This window comes from Triticum aestivum, chromosome 5B, assembly GCF_018294505.1.
Source record: "Triticum aestivum cultivar Chinese Spring chromosome 5B, IWGSC CS RefSeq v2.1, whole genome shotgun sequence".
NCBI lineage: Eukaryota > Viridiplantae > Streptophyta > Magnoliopsida > Poales > Poaceae > Triticum > Triticum aestivum.
In genome coordinates this window covers 395,105,169-395,118,755 of record NC_057807.1, presented here as the reverse complement: position 1 = coordinate 395,118,755, position 13,587 = coordinate 395,105,169, and the positions used below count along the sequence as shown (strand labels likewise).

At 42.7% G+C, this 13,587-nt stretch overlaps 1 protein-coding gene across 1 annotated transcript; it reads right to left on the bottom strand.

The window, feature by feature from the left end:
- Window positions 1-2,309: 2,309 nt before the first annotated feature.
- Window positions 2,310-6,097, bottom strand: LOC123114805 (glutamate receptor 2.3-like). The gene is made up of 4 exons (XM_044536211.1): window positions 5,842-6,097; window positions 3,954-4,724; window positions 3,406-3,680; window positions 2,310-2,456 (listed from the first exon to the last, which is right to left on the bottom strand). Exons 1-4 carry the CDS (start codon window positions 6,095-6,097, stop codon window positions 2,310-2,312), a joined length of 1,449 nt encoding a protein of 482 aa, XP_044392146.1.
- Window positions 6,098-13,587: the final 7,490 nt, after the last annotated feature.

Genomic DNA, 13,587 nt, shown 5'->3' with positions numbered 1-13,587 from the left:
TATGCTCGTAGACGTGGTTTGGATGAGTGTATCCATGATAGATGTGTGTATTGTTAATTAATGGTTAACTTAAGGTGGCTACTTAAATACACATCTGGGTGGATTGGTTGAGGCACCCTGGAGTACCCAGTGGTTGTCAGGGCACCTGGAGAATCCAGTGTTGTCCTAGGATATCCCGGAGTACCCGTGTGATCATCCTACGGTTCGCCACCCAGGCTCAACAGGATCATAAGATTATTCATGCTGGAAACTTCCGTGTGCAGCCACAAGCCAATATGGGCTCTGGCATAGTTGAGTAAGTTGCGTGGGCTCTTGAAGAGGTAGACTGGCAGATGTAGTGGGTTGTAGGTGGTACTGTCTACCCAGAGTAGAGAGTTAATGATTCAGAAAGGCTATGTCTCGATCCTCCGATCATGGATGCGGTCGAGTCTTGTGGGGAAAAGTGCACAAACCTCTGCAGAGTGTACAAACTAATCATGGTTAGCCGTGTCCCCGGTTATGGACATCTTGAGTATCTGGTTCTTGGATTATCATGTTGATCTCATCACTCTAAATTAATTTTGTTGGGTAATTGATGATGTTTAATTTGGGATTGAGTTGGAGGAACCTTCTCAATGTTTAACAACCACCTTGATAGTTAAATAAAATGTATTTCTTTGTTGTAGGGGAAAATTGGCTTTATGCAAAACTGCAACCATAGAGCTTTCCACTAGCCAAATATGCATGTAGTGATAGCATTTATCTGTTCATTATCCTTTGTGTTACATTGCCAACATATTCCATCTGCTGACCTGTTTCGGGCTGCAACATATCATGTTGCAGACTTTTCAGACGACGAGTAAGGTGCCATAGGTCGTTGTCGTTCACTCAGCTATGCCGTTGGAGTTGATGGACTCACTTTATCTTTCAAGCCTTCCATTGTTATCGTTTTTAGATGGCCTTAAGCCATATTATTGTAATAAGTTCTCTTTTGAGACATTCGATGTAATAAGTGTGTGATTGAAACTCTGTTATAAATCCTCAAGTACTGTGCGTGTCAGCATTACCGATCCAGGGATGACACTGATGCACAGGGACTAGACTGTTTGAGGTCTGGTTGCTATAAGATGGTATTAGAGCACACACTGACTATAGGACACGACCACTAAGATAAACCATAGGTCACTCTTCTCTACTCATTTCTGACTCCTCTCCCTTTTCTACTCTATAGGATGGAGGACTCAAGGAACAAGTTTACACAACCGGATGAAGATACACCTTTTGGACGACACTTGAAGGAAGTCACTAGGTACCTAAACATCGGAATACCTAGTTTCACCGGGACCTACATCGCCACTTTACCCGAAGAGGAGCGTTGGATGATTCGAGTTCATGTTCCAGGAAGGACATTCATGCCGCGAGGAGAAGATGATGAGGAAATCCTCCGGGGCGTGCTTGTGCATAGTGAAGTCGCCAGGCTGCAGGTCGAACATGGCGTGCAAGGTTGCCTCCACGTCGGTCGGGGAGACAGAGGGCCTGGTGCCGGTGATGGTGGCCACCATACCGCGCGCAAGCACCTCCTCCGCTTCCTCCATCTCGATGGAACGAGCGATGGTGACACGCGCCGGCGCAGAGGCGGGCGGTGGGGATGGTGCGGTGTTGCGCGGCAGAGAGGCGTTGCGGGGGAGTTGAGGAGGGGGGTTACGCGGCGGGGTGTCAGGCACCGGACAGTGGACTGCCGGAGGCTGCGCACGATGGTCACCGGGCAGCAGCGTCTCGCAGCAGCTGGACTCGTGGCCGGAGATGAGGCAGCGACGGTAGAGCACGGGGTTGGTGCAGGCCCGCACCCGGTGTCCAGTTTCCAGGCACCTGAAGCACAGGCCGGCGACTTCCTCGGGCGACGGGCTGCGGCGACGGCGCTGGGAAGGAGGGGTGGCCGCGTGACACGCGCGCGGGCGACGGTTCCTCCGCCGCGGCTGCTGGAACCCATCGGCGTCGAGAACAGGGTCTCCAGACGCGCGATGGACCTCCGAGCGTGGACCCAGGCGGGCGGCAGCCGGAACGCGTGCGGCCGGCACAGTCGAGCGGAGCGGCACCAGGGCCGAGGAAGCAGGGGCCGGGCGCGGCGCGGCCGGCGGAGGGGGGCGCGGGGCCGGCGGGGTGCTGACGACCTCGCGGTAGGAGCGCGAGTCAGGGGATTCGCCCACAGAGCCGCTCCAGCGGATGCGACCTTCGGGGCTGGAGTCGCCGGAGCGGGCATCGGCGGAGGCCATGGCCGGGGGGAGGGGGAGGGCTACCGGCGGGGATTCGACGGCAGCGAGGCTGGTGGGCTAGGCTAGGCTAGGGAGCGGGGAGCATCTCCGCTCATTTTGAGCACCCCACGACCTCTTGGACACCTTTTCTGCCTGGAATATATAGCATAGATAGAATGTTCTATTATACCTTATTGTTATGTCTCCAATTACTATATCATATTTCTGTAAAGACAAAAAAAGAATTGTTAGCTGAGCAGATAGAAAATAATTTGAAATATGCCTGGTTAAGAAATGATTTTTGGAATATGGAAAACGAAATAAGGTTGGCACTCGGTATATAGTTGCACTTGCTCTATGTTCTTGTAAATTAATTGTCTATACTATCTTCTGTCATCCAATAGGAGTTTCCCATGGTATCCAAAGTTTATTACTCCCTCCGTTCACTTTTGTAAGACGTTTTAGGCATTTAAGACAGCACCTAAAACAGCTCAATTTCAGCTGTCTTAAACGACTTACAAAAGTGAACAGAGGACAGACCCAGTGCATAGAAGCTCCCACACAAGGTGGGGTCTGGGGAGGGATTATAGGAACCTAGTCTTACCCCTGCAAAGTGCAATGCAGAGAGGCTGGTTCGAACCCAGGACCTCTTGGCACAAGTGGGGAGGACTTCACCACTGCGCCAGGCCTGCCCTCAAAAGTGAACAGAGGGAGTACCATAAATCCATAACTGGTTCTGCATACTACAAAATCATTGGCATGCTTAGGTTGGTTGCTAATGAGAACTACTATAAATACATGATGAGACTAGCATATATGAACAGCGACACAGCATCCTCTTTTTCTTGGGAATGAACAGCATCCTCAAAAGTAGTGAAGGATGACAACAATGGGTTTACAGTACTGCGTGGAATACATTTAGGGTTATCTACAACATTCATCGTCATCCAATTTAAATATTAAGTATAATGCTTCTAATTTTAAATGACATGTGTGCAAGTTCAGTTTGATGCTTCAAGGCCTCAAGCCCTCAAGTGTTTATACTAACTAAAGAAAACCAAGTAGGGAATACAGATGAATGTGTGCAAGTTTGGTTTCATGCTTCAAGGCCTCAACTGTTTACCAACTAAAGGAAATCAAGTAGGGAATATGTAGTACTTGAAATCTTTCATACCTCAAGATAAACTTGGTAGACAAAATCATTGTAATCTTCGGCACTTCCATCATCCTTGGTACTAAATAGGACATATTCATAAGGGACTGCATAAGGAAGTCTCTTAACTGCCTCTTCAAATACATCCACTGAAAAACCGATTGCTTTAGTTGCACCTGTGATATGATCCTTTTCGACCTTCACAAATTCCAGATATCCACTTGTGCACACACCAACTTGAAGTTTCTTCCCGCTTACAGGAATCTTAAAACCTCGGGGTATTTCTATGGACTCTCCTGGCCAGATAACTGGATTTAGATGTGTTGTTGTATGTCTGGTTTTATTTAAGTGCTGCGAGAGTTCATTTTGTGCAGTCCAGAATCCAATATCTCTCCATCCTTTCCCTACTACATTTATTATCCGAAATGTTGAAATTTGCAGCTGCCTATTTGAATGGTCAATATTGCCACTGAGGCCTCTAAATTTATTCTGCAGGATTGCTTGCAACAGTTTTGGACCATTACTAGATGTTTCCAAGGTTTCCAAACTTATTGAATTTCTTGTGGCACCTGGTTTCTGAAATGTGGCATTTGCAAGTCCAACTTTTGCTGCGGCATGTGCTACTGCCCAGATTGTATCATAGCCCCATAGTCCAAAGATGTTTAATTTCAATGGTGGATCAGTTGGGTTGTCAATCTGGAACCTCATATTCCATCTCATGGCGAAGTCATCAAGTTCCTTGGTTTTGGGAACATAAAACTCAACACCTATGGCACCATTCAACGATTCTAGGATAGAAGGATTTAGTGAATCTATTAGATTGGTTACTCCATCTGTCATGATCCATGCATATCCTTTGTTCATCATCCCTACTTCTCTTGCCTTTATGAAGAAGAGGGAGGCCAAGGTAAATGACATATGTACAACAAAGACTGTCGTTTGCATTGTCATCAGCTTATAGAGTTCTAGAGTAATTTGTTCACTAGTTGCTGACAAAGGGATCACACTTTGGTAGGGAACACGGGCATCAACTTCTTGTAGCACATCAACAAGGTATGGTACGATACCTCTACCATAGTCAGTGTCTTCATAGATAGGTACCACCTCTCTCCACCCATAGGTTTTAATTATGGAGGCAATGCAATTTACCTGTGCCGAGTCATTTATTGTTGCTCGCACAAAATATGGAAGAGTTTTAGATGATAGAGATGGGCTTGTTGGCGTGAAGGATTTGACTGGGGCATGACTTTTATTTCCAAGTTTTGAGATAAATATAGCTTGCGAAGATTTCTGAGGACCAATGATGACTTCTACATTGTAATTCTCTAGCAGGTCAATAGCTGTATAATTGCACATCGAGACAAACTTTAGTTGAACATCGTACATTGAATGAAATTCATAATATGCATAAATCCCAAACAATTGCAGATAATCCAACTGCCGGAGCTGTGTGTTTTCAGAAATGTTGCCACTTACATATATGAACAGTATCGAGAGGAGCGAAATAGGTGATTACCTACAAAAATAGTTGCCTGATTTAAAATTTACGATAATTTATCATATATTATATTTGTATTGCTTCCTCTTGATGGCTCTGAAATATTACTTCTTGGTGCACAGAGTGGATTGTTTGTCACTCTGTGATCTTGTGAAAATATATACTATGAAACAGATGCTGCTTTATATTTCAGAATAGTACCGCAAGTGACAAGGAGACAAATAGTTCTTTTGTCTAGACATTAGGATAGCTGATATATCACTGCTTCCGTGGTTTGCTGGTATTCATAGTTTTTCTAGTTTTTGCATGTGTTACTGACTCTTTTTTCCCCTTGGTAGATATTAATGTTACTATATCAGCTTTATTATCATTTTTCTTCAGTTGTCCAATAGTACACTTCTCCCTCCGTCCTAAAATAAGTGTCTTAGCTTTGTACTAGCTCTAGTACAAATTTGTACTAAGCTCAAGACACTTATTTTGGGACGGAGGGAGTATATGTTTTCACTGTACTTGATTCATCACCCCCAGTTTTTCTTAACCTGCAGGAATTTATGTCTCACTCCTTGCAGCTGAAAGCTGGAACATGCAACCACGTGCTCATTTACACAGCAACAAAACTGGCGCCTGTGGTCCTGATGCAACACCCCTGGTGAACAGAATCCAATAATTCTTGGACGTTATCTTTGGAATAGTTTGATGTGATGTGGAAATCCAATTGCTCTTAATAGTAATGTTATGCGATGCGCAGTTGCTTCCTAATTGTACTTGTTGGTATGATTCAATTGTCATTACGTGGGTCATGTTTGCTTGCTTCTCCCCACAAGTAGTGAAATATGGATATTTATAGTTTCTTGATTTCCATGGTTTTGTTGACCTTTCTTTTTTTCTATTGTGTTTCTCAGCAGCATAACAGAATGAGCTGATACAGTGACCTATGACTAACAATTGAGAACATGTACCTTGAGATGCAGCTTGGACATCATCACTCATGGAATCTCTGATGCGGAGGACAAGCTTGGTGCTATAGTTCCGATGAACAGCATAGAAGTCCTCCATAGCCAGTGAAACGCTGGTCCGTGCCATTTTGCCAACAATGGACCCCAAGTCAAGGATAACCCCAGCATGGAGTTCCTGTGCTTCTTCTCTAGAAGTGTTTTGGGCGATAGCAAGGTTGATTGTCAGCAAGAGGAGCAGGATGACATTTTGCAGCTCCATCTGCTGAGCCGTGAGGTTTGCAGACTCTCCTTACACTTAGTTATCAAGACATTTAAGGAGGCACTCAACATCTGTCTCAGTAGTTGACTACACTACCTAATGGTAGTTGATCTCATAAAAAATGTAACTTAAGTTGAAATTCACTTGCCTCCTATTGAATGATGGAAACGATCCCATTGATGCGTTGTTTCCTCAAAGCAGGTGAGAGGCTTCCACTGCACGTCTTTTCTATTGGCTCCTGTGATGGTTGACTTGGATGTATTAGTGAAATGCTCTATGTGTGATGATTGACAGACTTTGAAATGGTCTTTGAAGTTATGATTGGCTCAGTGTGATATTCTTTACCCCAACAGGTATTTACTTTAGTTTGGTTCACTTCTCAGCAAAATGCACATGTCCAACTTGGGAGAAGAAGTCCTATGGACTGATGTCACTACTATGACTTTATTTCCACTTGCTGATACAAGAGGAAAGGAGCCAAGGAGTGCTGAGGTCAGATGGTTTCTCCCCTGCATACAGATAACTGGACCCTTGTCCATAACATGGAAGTGAATTATTGCCCCTTCTAAAACAAGGTAACTCTTAAGCCAAACCTTCTCTTGGCGGAGGGTTTAGTTTTTTCATTTGTGAACTACTCCCTCCGTTCGGAATTACTTGTCGCAAAAATGGATGTATCTAGATGTATTTTAGTTCTAGATACATCCATTTCCGAGACAAGTAATTCCGAACGGAGGGAGTACGTCTTAGATACATCTGTTTGAGGGACAAGTAATTCCGGACAGATGTTCAAAAAAGTAATTCCGGACAGAGAGAGTGGATAATTGCCCATGCGTTGCAACATGACATAAATATTCTAGCACATTAACCTGTGATTTACATGTTCACATTAATATGATTGTGTAAATAAATGTTTACTAAATCCTGTCCGTGATTTATGTACCTAAATAAATTTTAAGATTTTATCTGGTAATCATTTATTTGGTAAAAACTTATTGGTTTACAAAAGATAATTTGGCAAGTCAAAAAAAGGCCAAGACATTTAAGCTGGTTTTCAAGGAAAACTAATGAAAAAAAAACCAAAGGTGGGAGAAAAGAATCAAGTCAGAGAGAGGGAGGGAGGAATGTACCTAAAATTGAACGAAAGATGAAGTGGAAGACAGAACCTTACAATTCTTTTTGTGTGTAGGAGAGATTGGGATGGACGCAATGTTTCTTACCTCGTGTCAACAGTAAAATCAGAAAAAATGAAAATAATAATAATAATAATAATTCTGTTTTTTTGGCAAACATTGACAAATGTTTTGAGTGATTGCAAAGTTTTATTATGGAATGACTCGTGGAAGTCGTGTCCGAAAAGTCGATGCTCCAAAGATGATCTTGTATTATGGAGTGCAAGAAAACAACTTATAATATCAAGATTCAACACGGAAGCAAAATATAGGTCTCTTGCAAATGCAACAACAAAAGTAAATTTCGGAGCATTGTTACACTCCCTTCCCCGCAAAAAAAGTGATTTGGGTTCAATCATTGTTACATTTTTTTTGAAACTTCAATCATTGTTACAAGAGCGTGGTGTTTGTCACCCACAAGCAGCAACCTTAGGGTGTGATAATATTGATGCCAATTATCTGTCAACAAATCCCATGGTTCATGCTAGAACCAAGCCTATTGTAGTAGACTATCACTTTGTCAAAGAAAGAGCAGAAAACAAGTTACTCAACATTCATTCTATACCCAAGGCGATCAAGTTGCAGATGGGCTTTCAAAGCCCTTGATAGTCAAACAACAAGAAGTTTTGTGCATTAGGATGACAGAAAGAGAAGGCAATTCAAACCCAAGAAAGACCATTGTTGGATAAGTGGATTTGTAGTATCTCAACAATCAGAACAGCGAATATTCCATCATCCAAACTAAGCTTCCTCAGATCCTAACCCATTGGTCATTATCGAGCCTCGTGACTCCGGCTGTGTTGATATCTTCGTATTACCTGTTATCATTCTATCTATCTGGTTATTGCTTTATGTGTTGGTTGGTATTTCACTCAAAAAAGTTTAAGTAGAAGTGATTTCTTCCTCATTAGCTCCATTTTGATTATCATTTGCATCTTGTGATGAATGAAGTGAACTTGAGCTCTCTAGTGCTTCTATTTTCTCTTCGAAAGCATTTACTAGTATTCGATGAGATTCTGAAAGACCAAAAAGACAAGTGATATGAACTGGTTTTGTATCCACCCACTTTCCTTCGTTATCTTCAACTCTTTCTCTTTTGGTAGAGGAAGGCATTCCCAGTATAAATGATGATTCTTGCTTTGGTATTGCTAATGTTTTCAATTGTACACGGAAGGGGTTTGTGACCACTACCATTTTAGTAAGGGATTTATCCTCATATTGTTGGAGAAACCATTCTTTGCTAACATGGCTCAGCCTAGCAATGACTGGGAATTTCTTGTCCCAGAATGTAAAAAAAAAATGTCCGCCACTTTGTTGCTTTCACCATGTTTTCTAATGAAGTCAAGCCCCTTCTGGATGTCCGCTGCTGCACTATGTTGTGTCTTACCATAGACAAGAGGCATATACACCTTCTTCACCAACTTTCAGTTAAGGTGACGGCTAACGGCTTCCTTGACACTAGCTTCCAGAGATTATGATGGAATCTCCTCTTTGAAGTCATCTAATAGTGAGGAATATAGGTCATATACTTGATCATCACCATCAACCCGTCAAAAGTTAGTACACACTGCTAGATCCTGAAATAGCTCATTATCTGGTAAGCAGACGAGGATGCATCACATATATATGTGACATCCGCAACCTCAGATTTGGGTTTAGCATTTACCTGTTTCCTTCCATCCAACCTGGGAAGGGATCCCTCCATGTGCTCTCTATGACACTTGGCTTGATTGTTACCACCGGTATCTCTCCTCGCATGCAGTTGATGACCATCTCGCCCATGGCCTTTGTGAACACATAAGTGTCTTGCCAACCATAGAGTTTGGCCCTATGAATAAATAAATTGCACAAATCAAATACTTCATGTGTGTATTCGTATCTACAGACATGAGAAAGTAACACGTAAATACTAGAATACCTCGACTACCTAACTCTTTCATTTCTTGAGTAACAGAAGCAGAGGCAGAAGAATGCCTTCTGGAGTCAAAAGCCAACTTGATCTCAGCCTCGATATCCAACACGGTATTCTGATGTGCCGAAAAATCTAAGGAACCTATCCCCTTTGTTATGGTATCCCCTAAGCAAAATGGCTTCTTTAGTATTAAACCTTGCCTCTGCCCATTCACATATGCTGTTTGGCCAAAAACATGACATGCAAACATACTGCTAAAGCTTGTTTGTAAGCTTTTGAGATTAATAGAAACAGGTTACCATTTGATTTCGACCACAAGAAACTCTTATTTGGCATTCTGACCTGTTGATACTTGCAAGAAGAGCTTCAGTCTTCAAAACCGCTGCGCGAAACTCATTATCCGGAATGGCCCCACGGTGTTGATGTCTAGTGCTAGATCATACCACTTCTCTTGCTATGGAATGTGAACTTACACATTTAGTAATGGAAGCAATCCTTGATGCAAGACTAGTATAGCTTCACGAACCTCTCATCAAAAGTGGTATTTGCTGCAGAGTTTACGATAACATCCACTTCTTCCGCGATCTCTTTGGCTAACTCAGGAGCAATGCCAATGTAGGCTTCCCTGGAATTACCAATGACTGGAACCTGCTTGCTTAATACAAAGCTGTGGTAGTTTTTCCCATGGATTTCCTGTAAACATCTGAACAACTCAGTATCTTCTACCTGTATTGCAGACGGAAAATATGGTCATTTGCATGAAGAACAGAAAGTAGTCCGAAGTAATCATCATACCTCGTTCTTCAATCTTTTCATGGCTGCTTCATTGTCCTTGATCAACACGTATATTTTACCAACATCAGGATTTTTCCTTAAAATGGGATCGATAAGAACTGGTGATCAGAATCATACAAAGTAGAATGGAAGAACAAAGGAAGGAAGTCAGGTAGCTTAGAGCAAGACAAAGGCAGAATGGAAGAACAGCCTAAAAGTGGGGGGCCAGACAGAAACTGTCTCACTCAAACTGGCATTTGAAAATGCTACCCACCCTTCCCCTATTTCTGCATTTCATTCTTCTATTCCTTCTGCTTGCTTTTCTAGTTAAGCTGCTCATAAACTAGATCCATAAAACTCACTCAGCTACTGTCTTCTTTCTATAATTGGTCTCTAAGTCCAAGTAATCGATAAAGTATAATCTTCTTCCCAGCTCCACCACCTCCTTTCTACCGAGTATGCTCTACTTGAAAGAACATATTTATCAATAAATAAGTGCATTACTATATTCACAGCTACAAACTAAGCCTAATTTCCAATATGTCATATGTATCACTTTGATGTTGTGGGATCACTGGCTTCTTGCTCAACGGATTTCGCTTCTACACTTGACTTGAGAAGGGTGAAGCCTTCATGACCGGTACCGGTATCTGTTCAAGAAGTCAGTACTTATGCGGCACTGAACAAAGGGTGAGATCGATGAAATGCAATACATGTTTGAATATTTCCTATCTTCTTCCAGCCATCAAACTTGTTCAATTCGTTTTCTTGAGATCTGTAGAATAGTGATATCATACTTGAATCCACATTCCCAGTATTTGAGGAAGAAATAGAATCTTAGTCCTTTCGAATTTCGAAGTTGGGAATTTGATATCGACTAAATCAAGAAACCCGCCTCTTCCACTAGACCTCGTCTTTCAAAGAGCAGCAGCCCTGCAAGCCTAATAGAACCTTGTTTCCCTATTACTTACTTTTGCTTTGAGCGTCGCACTCCAGTGGCTTTCTTTCCTATGGCTTAGATGGGGGTCCTCGATCTATATCGGTGTCATTATTTACTTATTTAGACGATAGATGATGATAAAGAGCAGGCTGGCTCTGAGGAAGAATATCTTAAGTAGTTGAATCCGCTCCGCTAGGTTAAATTGTATGATCTAAATGTAGGAGGACTGCTGCTGGTGACACAATTTCTTCTGGGTCTGAAGAATGAACTCAGAGCTGCAGTGGAAGTGCAGGTGCCTAACTCAATTAGTGAAGTTGCATCTTTTGCTCAATCAAGTGTGGGAAGGAGTTTTGGAGAGAGGCAGGCACTACATGAACAAGAAGGACAATAACTAGAATTATAAGTCGGCTGCCCCGCAGCAGCAAGGCTATGTCTCAGTCAAAGTTCGACAAGGGGCAAAACAGTTGTTGTCCTAATAGAAGTTCATGTCGATCCTGCCAAGCCAGTGCCATCATTAGAAAGTCCGGCCATTTTAGTTTCAGCCAGTTCAAGTTAGGGCAAGGAGGAAAGGAAGAGAGTAATGCAAGGATGTAAAGAATGAGGCGCTAGAACAGACTGGCCCGCAGGCTTCCAACCTGACACTGCTTTGCTACTTTTCGAAAGAGGAAGAGAAGGTTCTTGTACGAGACTGCGCCTCCCAGCTGGAAACTCCAATGGCATTTTCGGTAAATGAAAGCAAAGCGAAGCTTTACGACCAAGGAGAGATAAGCATATTTTATGAATGATAGAAGGAGTGCTCCCCGAGCACAGGCTCGCTTGGAAGGATAGAGCGCCGCAAGACAAGATGGCATATTGAAGGGAAGGCTATGAAAAGAATTCTGGTCTCTCGAACGCCTGGCATACTAATACGAGCCGCATACTTGAATACTAGTGACATATTGGAGGAAAGGAGATTATTGGAATACTAGAGGGAGTTACGCCCATAAGAACTGCTGGCTGTAAACGCGACTTGCTCTGCTCCTCCTAAAACCCTTTTCGATAGTAAGATAGATATAGATCTAAAGGGCCTAGAAGGGCAAGCATGGACCGAATAATACACATACTCTGTCTAGATAGATGATTTCTTCTTTCATTTCCACTCGAATAAAAGCACTTTCTTTCAAGCTTATTTGCTTGAAAAAGAGCAAAGCAATTCCAACATAAACTGACACTTTAGGATCCTCTAAGCCTTTCTATAGACCCGTAAGGTACCAAAAACGAAAAACTAGCACTACTAACACAGGCTGAAGAGGATGACCTCGAAAAAGAATACAATTAAAGATGTGGCCTTCCCTCCAAGCACATATATGGATATGGAGCACTCTTTTCCACCCTAAAAAGGAATAGCCAGAGATGGCTTTCTTTCCGTATCAATAGGTAGCCTTCCTTGCCTATGGCTACTTTCAAATGAAAAGGTCAAAAAAGAACTTGATGTAATAGGGTCACTTCATTAATGCTTTCAAACTCGATTGTAAACTATTCCCACCTAAAAGATAAGCTTACTACTTCAAATAGGTAGATGGAAAGAAAGCATATTTTCCATCTTATTTATATATTCCATTCCAGCCATTGACAGCAACTCACTCTTTTCGAACTGCACTTTGAAAGCCAAACCCAAGAAAGACCATATCATCTACTCTCCAAATAGCAGGATAAATCACAGAATTCAAATGGAAGACATAAAGAGAAGGCAATTCAAACCTAATGGCCAAACGAATATTCCATCTATCTGGTTGGATAAGTGGATAAATCACTGATTTGTGTCCGAACAACTTATGGCAGGCTTACTCCTGGTCTTATGTATACTTCTCGGATGGGGAGGTTTTCTACACAGTTGGCATAGCTGCGCTTTGCTGGGCTATTTGGACCTGTCGCAATGGTGCTACGTTCGAATCTAAGCGTCTGAAAACTCCTTTCGAATGCTTTTTCTCTATATGCGCTTTTCTTTGTTATTGGGCAGGACTGTTGAAACAAGAGGATGCGGTGGATCTGCGAGCAGGACTGGACATGCTGAAGAACAGTGCATCAAGGCTGATGCGCATCTGCGCTGCGACCAAAGACTGAGAAGCTCGCTGGAGAATTGCTCAAGGAATGGTGATGCATCTTCAAGGGATGCATGCTTCCGGTGGTGTCATTGCCTTAGTTTGTGTCCGTCTTTGGAGTCTTCCCTGTGTGGGACTGTCGTTTTGGTGCTCGTTTGTGAGCTGTCTAGGGGGGTTGCCCCATCTGAACTTCTTACTGATTTGGTGTCGCCGGGTTTTCGCCCTACAGTGGGTTATCTCGATGGCGAGTGCTTACAGTAGGTTTTCCGGCGGTGCTTGAACTCGCTCTCCCCTCTCCCGTCTCATTCTGTGGACTTGGTTGTATTTCCGTTATGTTGCAATAATGGAAAGGGATTATGCCCGGTTCAAAAAAAAAAGTTTTGTGCAATCTCAACTTAGATAGTTTTTTTTTTAGGAGCAACGGCCCCCCACTGACTTTTATAAATCAGCAGACAACAGCATACAAGGGGGATGTTTGAGATGCCTTTACGTATTACGTGCGTGTATAGTTTGTTAGTAGTTGTTGTATATTCTGGTTCGGTTAGTGTAGGATTTGATCTATGTCTTGTATAGTTTTTGTATGGATCAAGTCTACCACAACCAAACTAACCATA